The 21,897-nt window shown below is 44.8% G+C and overlaps 1 protein-coding gene across 25 annotated transcripts in view; it reads left to right on the forward strand.

Moving 5' to 3' along the window:
- Positions 1 to 21,897, forward strand: part of LOC135516331 (receptor-type tyrosine-protein phosphatase delta-like) — a 606,705-nt gene that overhangs the window by 433,505 nt on the left and 151,303 nt on the right. For all 25 annotated transcript variants that reach the window (XM_064940532.1, XM_064940530.1, XM_064940540.1 and 22 more), the window contains one exon: positions 10,491 to 10,628. In XM_064940532.1, the coding sequence (XP_064796604.1) occupies positions 10,541 to 10,628 (88 nt within the window). In that variant the 5' untranslated portion in view covers positions 10,491 to 10,540. The remainder of the gene's footprint in view (positions 1 to 10,490; positions 10,629 to 21,897) is intronic.

Here is a 21,897-nt window from a genome sequence, read left to right on the forward strand (position 1 = left end):
AGATATGTACATTACAGTGGCGGCTGGTGGGAAGAGCTATAGGAGGATGGGTTAATTGTAATAATGTCACGTCAACACAAATGAATTGTTTTTGCCCTGTTAAAAATGGTTCTCTCCTGCCGGTGTTCAATCTTAATGTTTGTAGTGCTAGGCCCATAAGTTAGGATGCACATTTTGTTCCCACGGTCTGTGGGAACTGTAGCTTAGCGTAGCTAACGTTTGTCCAAAGAGGTCCAAAATCATACAGAAATATTGTGTTTTCAGTGAAATTACTCTGGAAAACGTATATCAAAGCCTATGTTTCTAAACAAATGGGTCCAGCAAAATATTGAAACAAGTTTCAACCCTATTATCCTAAAGGTAAGCGAGCGAAAAGAGCAACACTGCTTCATTGCTTTGCTGCTTATTCAGCAAAGTCGTCCAATATCTGGGATAACATTTGATGTCCAGTCAGCAGCCATTTTGGCAGCGCTGTATTTTCACATAACAGTCTCTGATAAGCTTGTGTTTTGCTAATGCTTCCTGGCTATTGTGTCAGTTGCAGACTTGTGCTGTTTTTCATAGACCAATAACCATTTGTTTCTAGTCTCTTGGGAGTTGGGCATGAAACAACCTTATTGGTAAAGAATGTGCAAAACACACAAGGCATTTAATCAGGCCAAGTGCTGCCGGTACAACATCAAGATGAGATAACCTATCACGTGTACTTCTGGGAGGTAGAAATATTAGCCATGCCACTACCGGTATGTTATGGAACACATTTGTGCTAAGCTAATGGAGTGGATATGGGTGGACGGATACACCCTCCCTACCATAGTGCAATAGGTCACGCACATATAATGTACCGTTACATTTAGCTCAGGGTACATCACGGCAAATTAGCATTTAGTGAATGAGAGCTTCTAGGCATTTGAATTACAACATTGCCCTTTGAGCGTAGTGTGTACGCCTTAAGTGGTCTTTTAATTTTTTTTTTACATGATCTGTGTTTGCTTAACTAGTGCGTTTCTAAAACAAGCCTGCTTGGTACGAAAGCTGCAAAGATGTCACTGTGGCAAAATACCTTGATATTCAGAGTGAACTGGTTGTATGGGAGATAAGGAGTGATTGTTGTGAAGCTATGAAAACGGCATTGTGCATTAGGGTCTAGTTTATGAAGTATGTAATTGCAGTGGTTTTTCTGTAAGAGCGGGCTCTGTTGGTTTCTGCCAGAATGCCACGCTCGTCACAGAGGAATGCTGTTTTGTCTATTCAGAGAAGCACACCCACTCTCATGGCTTCTGTGTTTTCCATAAAACTGCATGAGTGCAAGGGCAGGGGGTGGGAATGGTCTCTCTACCTCTAGGCCTTCCTCCCTTTCTCTCCTCCCTCTCGCTCTCTGTGTGTCTCTCTCTCCATTTTCTATCCCTCCCTGGCTCCCTCCCTCCCTTCCTCGCTCTCTCTCTATCCCTTCCTTTCACTCTCCATCTCCCTCTCCATCCTCTCTCCCTCTATATTCTCTCTTTACCCCACCCTTTTCTTTCCCACTTTCTCCCTTCTCCTCTCTTCTCTTTCCTCTCTCCTCTCTCGGAAGTGATATTATTCATCCTCCCACAGACCGTGGCTGGGTGGTGGGGTAGATGTCAAGATGCCAGGAGTGTATGGCGCTGTGTGTGAACAGAGGATCACGTTCTCATACTCCGACCATGGCTCATTTGTCCAATCGGGTCTGGTTGCAGCAGATAGCTTCTCACGCCACAGATGTTGTGAGACATACAAGCTCAGACAGGATGTCAAAATTGTGCCAGAGAGCATGGTGCATTACCGCCACCAACAGCACTGGGGGTGAAATTACATATAGGATTATAAGATACACTACATGACCAAAAGTATGAGATGCTCGTCAAGCATTTCATTCAAAAATCATGGGTTGTTCCTCCCCTTTTGTGCTATAACAGCCTTCACTCTTCTGGAAAGGCTTTTTACTAGATGTTGGAACATTGCTGGGGGACTTGCTTCCATTCACGAGCACGAGTGAGGTCGGGCACTGATGTTGCGCGATTAGGCCTGGCTCGCTGTCGGCGTTCCAGTTCATCCCAAAGGTATTTGATGGGGTTAAGGTCAGGGCTCTATGCAGGTTAGTCAAGTTCTTCCACACTGATCTCGACAAACCATTTTTCTGTATGGACCTCGCTTCTGCGGCTGCTTGGCCATGGAAACCCATTTCATGAAACTCCCGACGAACAATTCTTGTGCGGACGTTGCTTCCATACGCAGTTTGGAACTCGTTAGTGAGTGTTGCAACTGAGGACAGGCGATTTTTAAGCACTTCAGCACTCGGCGGCCCCATTTTGTGAGTTAGTGTTGCCTACCATTTTGCGGCTGAGCCGTTGTTGCTCCTAGTTGTTTCCACTTCCCAATAACAGCACTTACAGTTGACTGCGCAGCTCTAGCAGGGCAGAAATTTGACAAACTGACTTGTTGGAAAGGTGGCATCCTATGATGGTGCCACGTTGAAAGTCACTGAGCTCTTCAGAACGGGCCATTCTACTGCCAATGTTTGACTTTGGAGATTGCGTGGCTGTGTGCTCAATTTTATAGACCTGTCCGCAACAGGTGGGCTGAAATAGCCAAATCCACTAATTTGAAGGGTTGTCCACATACTTTTGGACATGTAGTGTAGGTACTAGCTAGTATGTGCTAGGTAGTTAGCTAGTGTGTATTAGAGCTGGTGTTGTAGCTAGTGTGTAAGTACTAGATAGGTAGAGTGTACCGGTTAGCTAGCCTAGCTGGTGTGTATTTAAAAAATAATTTATTTTACTAGGCAAGTCAGTTGATGAGTACTAGCTAGTGTGTACTAGCTAGCTGCACAAGCAATAGTGGTTAACATAACGCCATGGATCAGAGCTAGTGCCTCGACCGGTATGTGCGTAGCACACTGACGCCCTGGAACAATGCTACTGACTTACGTGATACATGAGACCAAGGAACATCTACACCATTCTGGGAAGCGACCCGTCCAGACTGTTATAGTGTGCCCAGTTCTATCATCCCCTCTCCACCCTTGTTCTGTTCTCCTCCTCCTCCTCTCTCCCTCTCTCTGTCTCTCTTTCTTTCTTTCTTTCTTTTCCCACCTCACTCTCTCTGCCTGATCCGTCCTCTCCTCCTCAGCCACCTCTTTATATTTCTCCCTCTCCCTCCATCTCCCCTGTTTTCTGGTTCATAATATGTAACATGATTTGGCCCTCCCCTGTTCATGCGGCATAAATATAATCCTGGCGATTTCAGGTTGGCGGCTGTTAAGTCTACCGTTTTCTCTCTCTCTCTCTCTCTCTCTCTCTCTCTCTCTCTCTCTCTCTCTCTCTCTCTCTCTCTCTCTCTCTCTCTCTCTCTTTATCACACAGACACACAAACACACACAATGGGTTCTTGAGATGCTGCACATTTGTACGGTAATGAGTAATGAAACACGGCGCTCATACAGAAGAGTCCTTCAATCGACGGCAGCGACGCGAGCACAAAACACTATGCACTTCCAAATCGGCCTCACCACAACAGCAAACAAACACACGGCCCCTTGAGTGCATGGGGGAACCCTAAGAAGAGGAAAATAAAGATTTCAATAGATTGCAGAAGGGAAGTCGCAAGCTATTGACAATCGGCTCGCAAGAGCTTATGTATGCCATGCTTTTATCATTGTCCCATTGAAAAGGCATTAAAGTGTTCTATGGGATTGATTTAACCATGTGTTGGCCAATGTCATCAAGGTCAATTGAAAAACAGACAGTTGTGTGTTGTGATGATGCTATTCACCACCCTTGTGTCCCTGAAGATTACCAGTTTTGTGTAACCTTGTGTGTGTGCACTTGTGTGTGTGTGTGTGTGTGTGCACGTGCGTGTGTGTGTGTGTTTCCACGTGCACATGGCCTCTTTGTGTGTGTTCTCGCATGGGTGTGCGTGTGCATGACGCGTGTGTGTGTGTGTGTGTGTGTGTGTGTGTGTGTGTGTGTGTGTGTGTGTGTGTTTGACTCTGTATGCCAGTGTGCAGTGGAGCAGCCCAACAGGGCACTGGGATAATCACTCACCAGTCTGTTGGTCAGGGTCGTGTACTGGGGGACCATCCATCTGAACAGCTGCTCTAAGACTGAGATAGAGGAGTAGAGGAGGGCGGGGGAGAGAGGGAGAGGGAAGGGTAAAAAGAGGTAGAGGAGATATCATGTGGGTAAGAGAGAGAAAGAAAGTGAGAGAAATAAGAGAAGAAAAGAGGGACAGGTTAAAATATAGAGGAAGTGTGAGAGGGAGACAGTGCTAGCTACTTTGGTGAGATTGCTATTTGGACAAGGACATAGTAGGTCTAGTATTGATGATAATTATTTGGACAAGGACATGGTAGGTCTAGTATTGATGAGAGAACTATTTGGACATGGACATGGTAGGTCTAGTATTGATGAGAACTATTTGGACAAGGACATGGTAGGTCTAGTATTGATGAGATAACTATTTGGACAAGGATATGGTAGGTCTAGTATTGATAAGATACCTATTTGGACAAGGTAGGTCTAGTTTTTTGACTGAGAACACATTCTGAGAACACATTCTCATTTACACCAACGACTTGGGGAATAGTAGGGGGGATGAATGAATCAATTGGAAGCTGGGGATGATTAGGTGGCCATGAAGGTCCTGATTGGGAATTTAGCCAGGACCCCAGGGTTAACATGGGATCTTTATTGACTACAGAGAGTCAAGACACCCATTTAACATCCCATCCAAAAGACAGCACCCTACTATTGTCCCCAATCACAGCCCTGGGGCATTGGGATATTTTTCTTAGACCAGAGGAAAGGGTATCTCCTACTAGCCCTCCAACACCACTTCCAGCAGAATCTGGTCTCCCATCCAGAGACTGACCAGAACCAACCCTGCTTAGCTTCAGAAGTAATTGTATGCTGCTGGCAAATTGATGAGATAACTATTTGGACAAGGACATGGTAGGTCTAGTATTGATGAGATATCTATTTGGACCAGGACATGGTTGGTCTAGTATTGATGAGAACTTTTTGGATAAGGACATGGTAGGTGGGCTGAATTCACATAGTATCACTATAGTAAACTGAAAATATATGTACTTGGCCTCTGTTCCATTGTTAGTTTTTCTTGCAGCAATGAAACATCAGCTTGTTAAAACTGTTGAATTCAGTTAAACTCGCCCTGCTAAGATCTAGTCACAGATAGCAACTTGATAGTAACAAAGCCACCCTTAAAAAGATATATGCACCTAATTATCATTGACCTTTGGTGATTAGGTAAACAAGCAAATCTCCCTTGAGGCTTCTCAAAGTTCAAACTCCTGAACAAAAGCAAGACTGCAGAGGTGAAATGGCTTTGGCATTTCCTGTACCCTCACCTGGGGACAAGATACTGTCACTTCCTTGTTCCAGCCACAGCAGGTGCTTTTAAACCCAATTACTGGCGCAAGAAATGTCATCGGAACCCGTCACTCATAACAACAAAGGGTGGGATGATAGAGAGAATGATAGCTTGCTAGCTTGTAAGCCTTGACATAAATAGACACCGGCAATGTTCTAATAAACAGGGAGACAACAGAGGAACTCGGGTGGGACGAGCATCTCTGAAAACATTACATATGACCGTCAGAGGCTTGTTTGACTGAGGTCGGGAGGAGGTTGGGGAAAAGTAAATAAGTTCCACAAATAAACTCCTTTAAGCTGCAGGTGTCAGAAGCTTTCATGTGGATGCTGCACTTGAGGGCATAGCTTAGCTTAGCTTGAGGAATGTTATTACACGTGCCTACTGATCTGGTGGCGATGCGTGAGAAACGGTCCTGACGCTAGTCTTAAATCAAACCGCCCCTTTGTGAGAGAGAGATGTATGGAGGAAGGAAAGAGAGAAAAGGATGGTGACAGGAGGTATGAGCGAGTGAGAGAGAGAGAGAGAAAAGAGAGAGAGAAGGGCAGAAGAATGATAGTGAAAGAGAGGGGAAGAGAACATTGAAGCAGGTCATGGAAGAAGATGGAAGGAAGGAGGCTTTTTTGAGAGAGAGAAAGAGAGACCAAGAGAGAGAGAGAGAGAGAGAGATGAGCAGAAAGAGGTAAGATAAAAGACTACTGCATGTGTCATGCGTAATAGGTGCAGCCAGCATCCCGAGCTCATGGGCTGCCACTCTGACTTAGCCCGCACCCTTTTTGACAGGGGGGGTGGACGGTTGCTAGGGGGACTTATGCCTCTGTTGAGCGTTCCAACGGGATACATTCTATAACTCCAATCATGTGACACATAGCAATAACCCTGAGGGCTTCTTGAGTGGGTGTAAATGCCGCTTCATGCAAACTTCTTTGAACTCTATTAATGTAACATTTCTCCACTGTGGAACCATGGTTGAGACGGGTAGACGTGGAGGGTGAGGGATGGGTACACAATGCCCTATACCGTCTGTAGAGATGCCATTTGACCTTGCGGTTGAAATCGGTGGGCGAGCGCTCTTTCACGGTACAGCGGTTCTGCCTTAATTAAGCCGGATAGAGTCCTTGAGCTCTTGACTCTTACCTCTTGTGTGGCATCTGGAAGATACTGAGATATAGCCTTACGTTGTTGGAGTAAAGAGTTCAAGGAACCTGCCATGTTTTATTTATGATGTTGGACTATGTAATGACTGTATTGTTTACCCCTGACCAAACAAGGAAATGGAACAGTTCATGAAAGGCAAAAACTGTATTTGTCTTGCACCAATTCCTTGTGGCAGTTCTGTCTTTGCGTGTGTGGACACAATTAAGGAAGGGGTTGACTTAATAGTCATGCCTGGTATTTTTGTGGGCATTTTTTGGGGAGAACAACAACAGTTTCCATGCAATCCATTTTATAAGATGGGCAAGGCATTGCATGTTATTCACAAACATAAAGAGCCCCCTTGAAACCCAATGGACTTATTTGAAGCAAAACTGAGGCAAGGCGCACGAAAGATGAGTTTGTTATGAAGGCTGGTTATGGGTATTGTTTTTGTTTTTTTAAATTTTGTCCCAGACCAAACTTATTAAAAACAGTTGCATCCATAAGATTCTGGTGTTAGCATTTGGTTCCCATCAATTTGTGTTATATTGTGGATATACTAGCAGGCTATGATAGCACGCTAACAAAGAATGTCCCATCAGAGATGGTATTAGGTACTATAACAGCATGCCTTCAGGGTCATGACCACCCCAGCATGATGGTTACTTACATTGAAATAGATGACAAGGGATTCCTGTTAGCTTCTGTTTGACGATCAACACCCATCTCAAGACATTTGAACAACAAATGGTAGTTCACACATCAGTATCTAAAAGCTCGGAATCTAAATTGATAGACCTTGTTTGAAACATAGAACTCCCACATGCAATAGTAGAAGACACAAAACAGGCTATCCTTTCTATAGAGAATCCCTCTCTTCAGTGTTTCCCTCTTCTATCAACCTCTCAGGGAGTGATAAGAATCAGGGGAGAACAAACGATAACTCACCAACCCTCTCTCTCTCTTTCTTTCTTTCTCTCCTCCGACACTGCCTGGCAATATCTTCCCCTTTTTCTAATTAACATTGTGCATGTTGTCGGCCTTTTGTTTAATAATGCATGATCCTATCACAACTCGGCACTTTGAATGGAAAACCACTGAATAGTAACAATAATACCGCTGAGAGGCTTGGAAAGAAAGGACAATATTTTTTCTCTTCCTTTTTTCCCCAGCAATAAATGTTCAAGGGAAGCATCAGCATCTCTGTATGTGTGAAATTGAACTGACACATGTAACACAGCGGCCATATTAGGGAACAAAAGCTTTTGTGTCGAAGGTCAGAGGTAATATCTGAGGTAGCAGTGTGCGTTGGGTAACGCTGGCGATGCTGCTGTAGTTGTTGGTTAGAGCTCAGCCCTGTAGGAAACACACCCACACATGAACGTACCCACATACACACATGCATGCAGGTACTATCATACACACTGCCAACACGCTGCACCATTCTCGCTACAGACATGCTGTTCAGAGGGTGACTAAGTGCACCTTGCCTACCCTGCCTCCTCCCTTTAACTGTATTCTGTGACAAGACCTTAATGCTGGAACAAAAGTCCACATATGACATCAGAGTAGCCATTGTCCAATTCTTGTCAGCTACTTTGTTCACATTAGGGGTGCTTGTGTTCACATGGATGGCACAGCCTTCCTCTCCCATGGTTGGTGCTTACAAAACATGCAGATGGCTTTGTTTCTCTGTATCAGCATGTGGAGGGCGGTGGAGGGAGCAAGGGAGAGCTGCTGAGTACTGTGTATAGTGAGGACTCCTAATGTTATGTCATTGTGGAAGTTCACACGACATTAATTGACGCAAAGGCTATCAACCCCGACTTTGGAAGAATGGCTACTACACATGCAAGGCAGCAGTAAGAGAAGATGTCAGTGACCTTGAATAGAAGAGCTTTGTGTAATGCCGTTGCTTACTATGGATTAGACTTTCAGTGATAACCCTGTCCTTACACAGTGTAATGAAATGAAATACACTATAAATACTCTAGTCATGCGGAAAATCTGTTTGTGTGTGTGTGTGCACGTGAGCCATTGTATGTGTGTGTGTGTGTGTTGGTTGAGATTGCCTCAAATTGATTCAGTTTGCCACGCGTACCTCGGACGCCACCGGCCTCACAGCGCTCTGAGACAGGTAGTCCTGTCTATCTCCCCATGATACAAATCGAATGTGACAGGTGCACTATCTCCCTGTCTCTTCTGCCATTTACAGTCAAAGGAATAAAAGTTATCCCACAGGGGGAGAGAAAGGACGGGGAGATGGGTAGCAGGGAAATTAGGTACTTTGTCATCGTCTACCCCACTGATTGAGCTTTGGGTTTTCTAGATGTTTTATTTGTTTTAAATCATCAGATAAATAGCCGGGTGAACAAGCCCCATACGTAAAGGGATTATGTGATTCCTGTAATGCTTTTGTGCGGGTGAACAGTGCCATATCTAGGCCTGTGGTGTGGCTAATGTGCAAATGGTTCATGCTATCCGTCAACTAGCCTTCGGTGCTAACCCGCTAAATGTCAAACTGTAAAAGAGGTCAGAGGTCAAATGATGTGTCCATCTGACGACTCCCAGTTTTAGTTTACCTCCGACAAGTTAACCTAGTCAGTTTGGGTGCATTCCAGACCATTTTAGGCTCAGATCTACATCGATTATCAGGTCTTTACAATGCTTGGAAAAGTGTTTTACATCTCAGAAACCACAACATATTGGTCACCAGGGATCAAGACCTGGCTTTAGCGAATGGATGATGTGGAATCGAGTGGGTTACTTGCTAATGCTATCATGCTTTGTCACATCGATTTTCCCCATCCACATAGTGGCTCTTGATAAAGGAAGGGGTAGCAAACATGAGCGCAAACACGAGCTGAGCCTAGCCTACACGTTTAGAAAAAGGTTCTACATGGAACCCAAAAGAGTTTCACCTGGCACCAAAAGGATTTTTACCTGGAACCAAATGGGTTATCTTATGGCGACAGCTCTAGAATCCTTTTAGATTCCTGATAGCACCTTTTTTTCTAAGAGTGTACTCTGTCATAGATTTTATGTGTACTCCAAGCAGCTCTTGATAGAGGAGGTGTTGCTAGCATGTACTAATGCTACTGTAGCTTACTCCATCAAAATGTATAGATGTGTTGCACTCTTTTTTTTGTTGGTCCTTATCTATTTGGAGACTCTTGAAGCTATCTATTAAAGCTTTGGCTAAGTGGTGTAAGACAGGGCATGAATATGAGCTGAATGGTTTTAAGGGTACTAAGTGCAATAGTGGCAATGTATCACTCCATAGTCAGTGGATAGCACTTGTCTGGAGAGAAATCCACCAATCTATTACTGGCTTCTCTTAACCGTCTCACCATAAACTCACTAAAGAACGAGAGCAGAGGTTAGGTGCTGTGTCTCGTGTGGCTCAGTTGGTTGAGCATGAGAAAAAGTGTGATGAATTCATCCTAACACTACTGTAAGTTGCTCTGCTAAATGTGTCTGCTAAATTACTCAAATGTCCGTGAGTTGAATGGCTAACTGTATGGTTCTCTGGGGACGGTTTGAGTTAGTCACCCATAGCAGGCTAAACAGGTTAGAATTCTGCTGCTAGCATGTTGAATGTATGTGAATAGTTCAGAAATATTCTTATTCTATTATATTCTTATTATTCTTATATTTGATTAGAGAAGGTGTGTCCTTCCATCCGTGTACGTGCGTGTGTGTATGTGCGAGCACTAATGTATGTTCTAAAGTGCCAGAATATAGCCTGCGAGCATATTACCCTCTCTCCTCTTTAGCTGTCAAAACCTACTGAGTCTGTGTGGGTATGTCACAAATCTGCACTAGATAGATAAAGTACATGAAGCCAAACCGCTTTATTTCATCTCTCTCTCTCTCTCTCTCTCTCTCTCTCCTCTCCCTCTCTCTCTCTCTCTCCCTCTCTCTCTCTCTCCCCTCCCCCACAGGCTGTGAATATCCTGCATCTGAGAAATCAGACCACTGAGGCTGCCAAAGCATGCTGGTGCCAAGCTGTCCCATGATGCACATAGCCAGACCCGTGCTGCTCGTCCTGGGTCTTCTCCTCCTCCTCGCCAACGCCGAAAGTAAGTGTCACTTCTTCTCTCGTCCGCTCTTTGTCCTCTGTTTGCGCCCTTGTAGGGAAGAAAGATGTCTTATGATATCTAAGTGTCAAGTGTTATTACACACACCAACTCACACACACTTCCATGCTTTCCCCCTCTATCTCCCTCTCTCTACCCAACACCCCGATGAGTACAAGGCCATATCCATGCCCCTACATTCTAATCCAATATGGAGATAACTATCAATATCTGGGACCCAAAAAACAACCGTAGATATACAGTGCCTTCAGAAAGTATTCACACCCCTTGACTTTTTCCACATTTTCTTGTGTTACAGCCTGACTCTAAAATTGATACAATTTAGATTTGTGGTAATTGGCCTACACACGATATCTCAAAATGTCAAAATGAAATTATGTTTTTCAAAATTTGTACAAATTAATAAAAAATGTAAATCTGAAATGTCTTCAGTCAATTAACTATTCAACTCCTCCTGTGTTATGGCAAGCCTAAATAAGTTCAGGAGTACATTTACATTTACATTTAAGTCATTTAGCAGACACTCTTATCCAGAGCGACTTACAAATTGGTTAAAAGTCACATAATAAGTTGCACGGACTCACTCTGTGCAATAATAGTGTTTAACATGATTTTTGAATGACAAACCTCATCTCTGTACCCCACACCTACAGTTATCTCTGAAATCCCTCAGCTGAACAGTGAATTTCAAACACAGATTCAACCACAAAGACCAGGGAGGTTTTCCAATGCCTTGCAAAGAGGGGCACCTATTGGTAGATGGGTAAAAAAAAACACGCAGTCATAACAAAGATACAGACATATTTCCTAACTTAGTTGCTGGAGAGGAAGGAAAATGCTCAGGGATTTCCTTCCTCGCCAGCAAGTCCCTTGTTTTATCCTGTTTGCAACAAGGCACTAAAGAAATACTGCAAAAAAAATATGGCAAAGCAATTCACTTTTTGTCCTGAATACAGTGTTATGTTTGGGGAAAATCCAATACAACACATTACTGAGTACCACGCTCCATATTGGCTGCATCATGTTATGGGTATGCTTTTGATCGTTAAGGACTGGAGTGTTTTTCAGGATCAAACAAATGTATGGAATGGATCTAATCACAGGAAAAATCCTAGAGAAAAACCTGGTTCGGTCTGCTTTCCACCAGACACTGGGAGATGAATTCACCTTTCTGCAGGACCGTAACCTAAAATTCAAGGCCAAATCTACACTGGAGTTGCTAACCATGAAGAAAGTGAATGTTCTCGAGAGGCCGAATTACAGTTTTGAGTTAAATCTACTTTAAAATCTATGGCAAGACCTGAAAATGGTTGTCTAACAATAATCAACAAGCAATTTGACAGAGCTTGAAGAATATTGAAAAGAATAATGGCAAACGTTGCACAATCCAGGTGTGGAAAGTTCTCAGAGACTTACCCAGAAAGACTCACAGCCGCAATCGCTTCCAAAGGCGCTTCTACAAGTATTGACTCAGGGGTATGAATACTTATTTAAGTGGGATTTTTCCTGTATTTATTTTTCTCTAAATGTACAAAAATAGCTAAAAACATGTTTTTCACTTTGTTATTATGGGGTATTGTGTGTAGATGGGTGAGATTATTATTTATTGAATCTATTTTGAATTCAGGATGTAACACAACAAAATGTGGAATTAGTCAAGGGGTAGGAATACTTTCTGAAGGCACTGTAAACATGACATTTCCACCACGAAAATATGTTGAATTGGAATGACATGATGTTAGGAGTTGAAATCTGAGCATTGAGGTGTGACAGCAGTGTGACAGTAGTTTCAGACTCCATTGAGGTGTGACAGCAGTGTGACAGTAGTTTCAGACTCCATTGAGGTGTGACAGCAGTGTGACAGTAGTTTCAGACTCCATTGAGGTGTGACAGCAGTGTGACAGTAGTTTCAGACTCCATTGAGGTGTGACAGCAGTGTGACAGTAGTTTCAGACTCCATTGAGGTGTGACAGCAGTGTGACAGTAGTTTCAGACTCCATTGAGGTGTGACAGCAGTGTGACAGTAGTTTCAGACTCCATTGAGGTGTGACAGCAGTGTGACAGTAGTTTCAGACTCCATTGAGGTGTGACAGCAGTGTGACAGTAGTTTCAGACTCCATTGACGTGTGACAGCAGTGTGACAGTAGTTTCAGACTCCATTGAGGTGTGACAGCAGTGTGACAATAGTTTCAGACTCCATTGAGCTTCTCTCACTCCATTTTCCCTGGTTAACACTACTTCCCATGAATCACTAAGTTCCAGGAAGCAGGTGCATGTGAATCAAAGTTTTATTACACCCGTCACACCGCGGGAATCTCACTCGTCAGCTCGAATATCTTTGGAAGACGGAGCGTTCACCCAAGGTCAGAGACGAGGGAATAGCAAAAGTTAAATTGATGGGCGAGACTTGAAACTTTGTGGTTGAGAAACGTTCCCTGCAATCTGTTTCATGCTCCATACTCCCTCCCATGGCATGTCACTGTGGGAGAAAGATGAATGGAAAAGTTTCACTTCAGGTGAGAATTTTGTGTCTCGAGGATTCTGGTTTTTATTGACTTTGCCATCATAATCACAGCAGCTTTTGATGTGCTTTCTATTGAGCACAACTATCAATCTTTTGGAAATAGAACATGGTGGATGTTGCCATGTACACATAGTTAAGGTGACAAATGTGTCATACAAAATACAATAAAGGAAAGCCAACTACCAGACATCCAATCTTGAGTCGCCAGTGGACATTCCAGGGGTGAATTTGAGCACAGATGTTACCGATGAGACAACCACAAGTGCACTTGGCCATCCAACCCCCTTAACCCTAACCCCCACCTTCCCTTCTCTCCCTGTTACGGTCTGCGTGCTAACAGCTGCTCTTATAGCCCTTTGGACAGCTGTGCTGGTTCATCACTTCCAAGCCAAAACAAATTTACCGCGAGGGGAGGCGACAGCTGTCTAGCAATGACTGAGTAACGCAGGAGACAGGGGGTTGGGGATCGGGGGTTGTATGACAGGCCAGTGTTGCCAGCTGAGGTGTGAGTGCACAGAGAGCCAAGTAGAGCCAAACCATCTTGAAGTAGTACATATTTTCTAAGGGATCCAGCTATATTCTTCTCTCAGCTTTATCCAGCTTTAATACTCAGCTTAAGTATGTATTTTATTCATTGTTGTGTTGCGGATATTCCTTCTCCCTCTATCCTTTCCTCCCACGTCCCTTCGTTCTGTCCATTTTTGTGCCTGTGCGTTAGCCCCAGACAAGCGACGGTGTCCCTGTATTTTCCCTCTCTAGTGTGCCACTGCATCTGCATAAACACTTCAGCTGCTCAGCTCAGCTCAGCTCCAGGGTTCTCCCCAATACTGCTCTAGCAGTGAGAGGAAAGGCCAAAATAACAACGGAATAACCCCACCACCCACCGCCTCACTTTAACCCTCTAAAACCCCCTAGAGAAAGAAGGGAAGCTGCATGCCTCCGTCAGTGCAGTGCGTTAGCCCAACTGGGGTGTGTTAGCCTAGCATTCTAAGGGATATGGCGGAGGATATGAGACACGTGAGAAGGCGAAAATGGCTGACTCTGCCTGCTCAACAGATGGCACCATCCTTGGAGCCAGGCCTCTGTGTGTCCATGCCCGGCTGACTGCACTCACCTCTCCCGCAAAGGCTGGGAAAAAAGAGTAACAAATGTCCCCGGACAGGACACGCACACACGTAGGAAGGGTTTTGGCGCTAACGATATTAACACGGGCGAATGCAATATGGCAATGCATTGTTTGGTTAATATGTGGATACTAAGCATGGATAGAAAGGGCCCTGTGTTGACATAGGACTGTGATTATGTTTGTGGTTTTTCTGTTGTTTTACCTCCAGAACCTCTCTCTCCCTCTCCCTCGCTCTCTCTCTCTCTCTCTCTCCCTCTCTCTCTGTCTCGCTGTCTCTCTCTCTCTCTCTCTCTCTCTCTCTCTCTCTCTCTCTCTCTCTCTCTCTCTCTCTCTCTCTCTCTCTCTCTCTCGCTGTCTCTCTCTTCCTCTCCCTCTCATTTTCTCCAAACCCTGCATGGTTAATTTGTGTGGCAAATTGGGTTCAGGACTATTGAAGGAGGGTATACCAGGCCAATAATAATTGCCCCTGGTGAGCCTGCAAGAGAGAGAGAGAGTGAGAAGCAGTGGTGGCGGCAAGCAATTATTCTGTGCCAGGTTAAACAATGTCCAGTAGGATGAAGATTAGACATGGTTTGTGTCCGAAATGGCACCTTATTTTGGCCATGGCCCATAAGGCAAGAAGTACATAATGTAGTGAACGGTGTCCTATTTGGGACAGAGCTACTGGTTTGAGGAGACTAAACAGCTCAGCGATTCATTAGCGACATTAAATGTAAAGAGCTACCAAACAGTACCGAACAGCACCGAACAAAACACAATAAGTCCTAGAGGTTGATAGAGGTCTCTAATGGTTTTGCCTTCGTGCTTGTTTGTTTGCCCTCTGCCATTTCTCCCATTGTGCTCTTAAACTCGCTGGCGTTGACCATCCATTGATCATTATTGATCATTGATACATGCTGCTTTAAATACCTCTTAAACCCATCCCTCTAAGGGGCCCTGGTCAAAAGTTGTGGACTACACTATATAGGAAATAGGGAGCCAATTGGGAGGCAACTTTAGTCACCCTGAGGCCTAATGCTGGTTGAATTGATTATCTGCACTGATGGCGTGTCGTATAGCAGTGGAGTGAATGCTCCTCTTTTAACGCCTCAAATAACTATCGACAGGCTCCCCCGGATCTCTGTAAACACTCTGTTTATGTGCCCAAACTTCTCTATTTCTCTTGCTCTCCTTCACACACACAGGCGTGCGACCCAAATAGCACCACATTCCCTTTATAGTGCACCTATGCAGACACTAGAGAGAGAGAGAGAGAGAGAGAGAGAGAGAGAGAGAGAGAGAGAGAGAGAGAGAGAGAGAGAGAGAGAGAGAGAGGGAGAGAGAGGGAGAGAGAGAGAGAGAGAGAGAGAGAGAGAGAGAGAGAGAGAGAGAGAGAGAGAGAGAGAGAGAGAGAGAGAGAGAGAGAGAGAGAGAGAGAGAGGATTTCAGGAGGCAGACTAGCGTGTCTTCATGCAGTGGTTCTGAGGGCTCAACTCGAATCAGGGGGCAGGCTAGCGGGTTTCCATGCAGAGGTCAAATTGTGCACGGCTCTGCAGCGAACATAATGTGCAATATAATTACTCAGTACACTGTGAGGAACAGGCTTTCCCATGGTGTCATTATTTGATATGAAAGAGGCAGTCATCACAGGCGTTATCAAAGGGCTCAAGCTCGACCACGTCTTTGTGTCATTCAAATGGCTGTCAGTGTCAGTGTGTGAATAGATTCTAGAATATTGGATGGAATAATATGATACATATTTTCGTGGAATGTTTATGTCAATGGTCATTACCTCGATGCACTCTGGGATATGTATTCATCCAGAGAGCCACACATTTATAGGACTACTGGCAGGCACGTACACACACACAGGAATGCACACACACACACAGGAACACACACACACAGAGGCTCATGTGAGCACACTGAGTAGCACCTCCTAGCCAGACTAAGGGCTAATGATAATGCATTCCCCTGATGCCAGGTAGTTGTACATGGTGTGTTTTATGCATGCCTCACCTAATATGAATTATTGTGAAATAGGGTTGTATTTGCATATGGGCTTTCAGGTTGTGCTGAAATTAGCATTTTTACAACAGTTCAAATTAAATCCCACTGCTTAATTTGCCAGCATGGTAATTTGATTTAAATTGCGTCCATTCAACCACCTACTAAACTCATAGTCATACCGTCATGTTGTCATTGTACTTCTGCATGCAACACACACGCCACACACACACACAGACGCATGGACACACGCACGCACGAACACACACACACACACACACACACACACACACACACACACACACACACACACACACACACACACACACACACACGTATTACACAATAACATATTTCCCCAGTATTACATTAAATAAGGGAGAATGAAACTATTGACATTGTAATTATTACAAAAAAACGATCAGCGCCCAGAAATATACCAAATATCCCAACTTTTCTGGAGCCTGTAAAATGGCTGCTTTTGCCTCCAGCACCATTTGATAAAATAGTAGTGTGGTATGTCCGGTACATCACTGGGGCGTGTCAAAGGAAGGCCCTAAAAATGGACCCCAGCCAAGTCATTATTTTTGCTACCGCATGGCAAAAGGGACCAGAGCAGAAAGTCTGGGACAAAACGACTCCTGAACAGCTTCTACCCCAAGCCATAAGACTGCTGAACAGCTTCTACCCCTAAGCCATAAGACTGCTGAACAGCTTCTACCCCAAGCCATAAGACTGCTGAACAGCTTCTACCCCCAAGCCATAAGACTGCTGAACAGCTTCTACCCCTAAGCCATAAGACTGCTGAACAGCTTCTACCCCAAGCCATAAGACTGCTGAACAGCTTCTACCCCCAAGCCATAAGACTGCTGAACAGCTTCTACCCCTAAGCCATAAGACTGCTGAACAGCTTCTACCCCAAGCCATAAGACTGCTGAACAGCTTCTACCCCTAAGCCATAAGACTGCTGAACAGCTTCTACCCCAAGCCATAAGACTGCTGAACAGCTTCTACCCCAAGCCATAAGACTGCTGAACAGCTTCTACCCCTAAGCCATAAGACTGCTGAACAGCTTCTACCCCAAGCCATAAGACTGCTGAACAGCTTCTACCCCTAAGCCATAAGACTGCTGAACAGCTTCTACCCCAAGCCATAAGACTGCTGAACAGCTTCTACCCCACGCCATAAGACTGCTGAACAGCTTCTACCCCCAAGCCATAAGACTGCTGAACAGCTTCTATCCCACGCCATAAGACTGCTGAACAGCTTCTACCCCAAGCCATAAGACTGCTGAACAGCTTCTACCCCCAAGCCATAAGACTGCTGAACAGCTTCTACCCCCAAGCCATAAGACTGCTGAACAGCTTCTACCCCCAAGCCATAAGACTGCTGAACAGCTTCTACCCCCAAGCCATAAGACTGCTGAACAGCGTCTACCCCAAGCCATAAGACTGCTGAACAGCTTCTACCCCAAGCCATAAGACTGCTGAACAGCTTCTACCCCCAAGCCATAAGACTGCTGAACAGCGTCTACCCCAAGCCATAAGACTGCTGAACAGCTTCTACCCCTAAGCCATAAGACTGCTGAACAGCTTCTACCCCAAGCCATAAGACTGCTGAACAGCTTCTACCCCCAAGCCATAAGACTGCTGAACAGCTTCTACCCCAAGCCATAAGACTGCTGAACAGCTTCTACCCCAAGCCATAAAACTGCTGAACAGCTTCTACCCCCAAGCCATAAGACTGCTGAACAGCTTCTACCCCAAGCTATAAGACTGCTGAACAGCTTCTACCCCAAGCTATAAGACTGCTGAACAGCTTCTACCCCAAGCCATAAAACTGCTGAACAGCTTCTACCCCCAAGCCATAAGACTGCTGAACAGCTTCTACCCCAAGCTATAAGACTGCTGAACAGCTTCTACCCCAAGCCATAAGACTGCTGAACAGCTTCTACCCCCAAGCCATAAGACTGCTGAACAGCTTCTACCCCAAGACCATAAGACTGCTGAACAGCTTCTACCTCCAAGCCATAAGACTGCTGAACAGCTTCTACCCCCAAGCTTTAAGACTGCTGAACAGCTTCTAACCCAAGCCATAAGACTGCTGAACAGCTTCTACCCCCAAGCCATAAGACTGCTGAACAGATTCTACCCCAAGCCATAAAACTGCTGAACAGCTTCTACCCCAAGCTATAAGACTGCTGAACAGCTTCTACCCCAAGCTATAAGACTGCTGAACAGCTTCTACCCCAAGCTATAAGACTGCTGAACAGCTTCTACCCCAAGCCATAAAACTGCTGAACAGCTTCTACCCCCAAGCCATAAGACTGCTGAACAGCTTCTACCCCAAGCTATAAGGCTGCTGAACAGCTTCTACCACCAAGCCATAAGACTGCTGAACAGCTTCTACCCCAAGCCATAAGACTGCTGAACAGCTTCTACCCCCAAGCTATAAGACTGCTGAACAGCTTCTACCCCAAGCCATAAGACTGCTGAACAGCTTCTACCCCAAGCCATAAAACTGCTGAACAGCTTCTACCCCCAAGCCATAAGACTGCTGAACAGCTTCTACCCCAAGCTATAAGACTGCTGAACAGCTTCTACCCCCATGCCATAAGACTGCTGAACAGCTTCTACCCCAAGCCATAAGACTGCTGAACAGCTTCTACCCCCAAGCTATAAGACTGCTGAACAGCTTCTACCCCAAGCCATAAGACTGCTGAACAGCTTCTACCCCAAGCCATAAGACTGCTGAACAGCTTCTACCCCAAGCCATAAGACTGCTGAACAGCTTCTACCCCCAAGCCATAAGACTGCTGAACAGCTTCTACCCCAAGCCATAAGACTGCTGAACAGCTTCTACCCCAAGCCATAAAACTGCTGAACAGCTTCTACCCCCAAGCCATAAGACTGCTGAACAGCTTCTACCCCAAGCTATAAGACTGCTGAACAGCTTCTACCCCCATGCCATAAGACTGCTGAACAGCTTCTACCCCAAGCCATAAGACTGCTGAACAGCTTCTACCCCCAAGCTATAAGACTGCTGAACAGCTTCTACCCCAAGCCATAAGACTGCTGAACAGCTTCTACCCCAAGCCATAAGACTGCTGAACAGCTTCTACCCCAAGCCATAAGACTGCTGAACAGCTTCTACCCCCAAGCCATAAGACTGCTGAACAGCTTCTACCCCAAGCCATAAGACTGCTGAACAGCTTCTACCCCCAAGCCATAAGACTGCTGAACAGCTTCTACCCCAAGCTATAAGACTGCTGAACAGATTCTACCCCACGCTATAAGACTGCTGAACAGCTTCTACCCCCAAGCCATAAGACTGCTGAACAGCTTCTACCCCAAGCCATAAGACTGCTGAACAGCTTCTACCCCAAGCCATAAGACTGCTGAACAGCTTCTACCCCAAGCTATAAGACTGCTGAACAGCTTCTACCCCAAGCCATAAGACTGCGGAACAGCTTCTACCCCAAGCCATAAGACTGCTGAACAGCTTCTACCCCCAAGCCATAAGACTGCTGAACAGCTTCTACCCCCAAGCCATAAGACTGCTGAACAGCTTCTACCCCCAAGCCATAAGACTGCTGAACAGCTTCTACCCCCAAGCCATAATACTGCTGAACAGCTTCTACCCCCAAGCCATAAGACTGCTGAACAGCTTCTACCCCAAGCCATAAGACTGCTGAACAGCTTCTACCCCCAAGCCATAAGACTGCTGAACAGCTTCTACCCCAAGCCATAAGACTGCTGAACAGCTTCTACCCCCAAGCCATAAGACTGCTGAACAGCTTCTACCCCAAGCCATAAGACTGCTGAACAGCTTCTACCCCCAAGCCATAAGACTGCTGAACAGCTTCTACCCCAAGCCATAAGACTGCTGAACAGCTTCTACCCCCAAGCCATAAGACTGCTGAACAGATTCTACCCCCAAGCCATAAGACTGCTGAATAGGTAATCAAATGGCTAACCGGGTGATTTTCATTGACACCCTTTCTTTGCACTGGCTCTATGCACACTCACTGGACTCTATCCTCACACTCACACATACTACACTGATACTCAAACACAAACACAAAACACATTCACACATGCATATTGACACCACTCACACATAGACACACTTTCACACTCTTCACATACACTGGTGCTACTCTGTTTATTATCTATCCTGACTGCCTAGTCACTTTTACCCCTACCTACTGTACATATACATATTACCTCAATTACCTCAGCTACCTTGTACCCCCCGCACATTGACTTGGTACCGGTACTCCTTGTATACAGCCTCGTTATTGTTATTTAATTGTGTTACTATTACATTTGTATTTATTTTTTGCTAATCCTTTCTTACTTTTTAACTCTGCATTATTGCGACAGGGCTCATAAGTAAGAATTCCACTGTAAAGTTGTATTCAACCTGTTGAATTCAGTGCATGTGACAAATACAATTATATTTGATTTGATTTTAAACCCTCCTCATCAACGGTGTCTAATTACAAACCTGTGGTTTAGTCGCACGCAATCTGATCACAAGACCATGGAAACGTAATTAAACACAATGTTATCGTGGCCATCCGAGATGATTTGTGCTACCAGGGCTTTTGCTATGCTAGATGAATAATCAGTATTAATCATTTTCTCCGGTAGAAATACGGTACTCTACAAACTGTCTGTGCTTCTCGTTCTTATCGTCACTTTGTAATTAGCATGTAATTACTCCATAAGACACTGTGGGCACTCACCATTTATGCTGGAAATGCTTGTTTGTCTAGTAGGGCTGTGAAGATACCAGCATAGCAATATATTTTTCATGGTAGAAAATGTAACACAAAGCACACTAACCCCTTTGGTTCTTTAAAAACCTGCTGGATGTAAAATATTGTGTGCTATAGCTTGGAAAATAAATACATGTGACTCTGGATGACAACATAATGTTGTTCATTTCCAACATTAGTCTGTTTTCCTAAAGAAGTAAAACCTACTTCATGTTTTGTTTCCTTGCCACGGTACTAACGACTATCGCAGGGCCAGTACTTTTGCAGTACTGGCCCTATTATCTAGTAGAAAGCCTCTGCTAGTCCGTTATTGGACACTATTAGCCTGGCTGTGGAATGCTGTAATTTGGCCATCCACAGTACCACACAAAGTTTGGACCAATTTCCAAAGTTCTTCGGCATATTTGTCCACCGAAAAAAGACTACAAATCTATTTTTCCCCGTTTACAATACCCACCTAATTCAAACCAAAATGGAACGGAATTCCCACAGATTTTTACCTCAGGTTTGGCATATTTGTCCACCAAAGAAGGAATATAAAAGCCTGATTTAAGCTGGATGCTCCCATTAAGAGAACACAAACAGCCAGGTTTCACACAGTCTAGCATGGCTTTGATGCCGGGATCAGCCGGTGAGCCGAACACAATGCCAGCTGTTTTGCGTATCCCCGGCTTACGCTTGGCACAACGTTTAGCATGCTGGCATACGCTAAAGCGGATCACTCCTTTATATACCAATGCACCCTGTAACAATGCGTGACATCACTAGAGTGACTGTGCAATTAATAGATTGGGCCTTTGGGATGCTTGGATTTGGTCATTGTCTTGAATGG

This window comes from Oncorhynchus masou, chromosome 27 (genome assembly GCF_036934945.1).
Source record: "Oncorhynchus masou masou isolate Uvic2021 chromosome 27, UVic_Omas_1.1, whole genome shotgun sequence".
In the NCBI taxonomy this organism is placed as follows: Eukaryota; Metazoa; Chordata; class Actinopteri; order Salmoniformes; family Salmonidae; genus Oncorhynchus; species Oncorhynchus masou.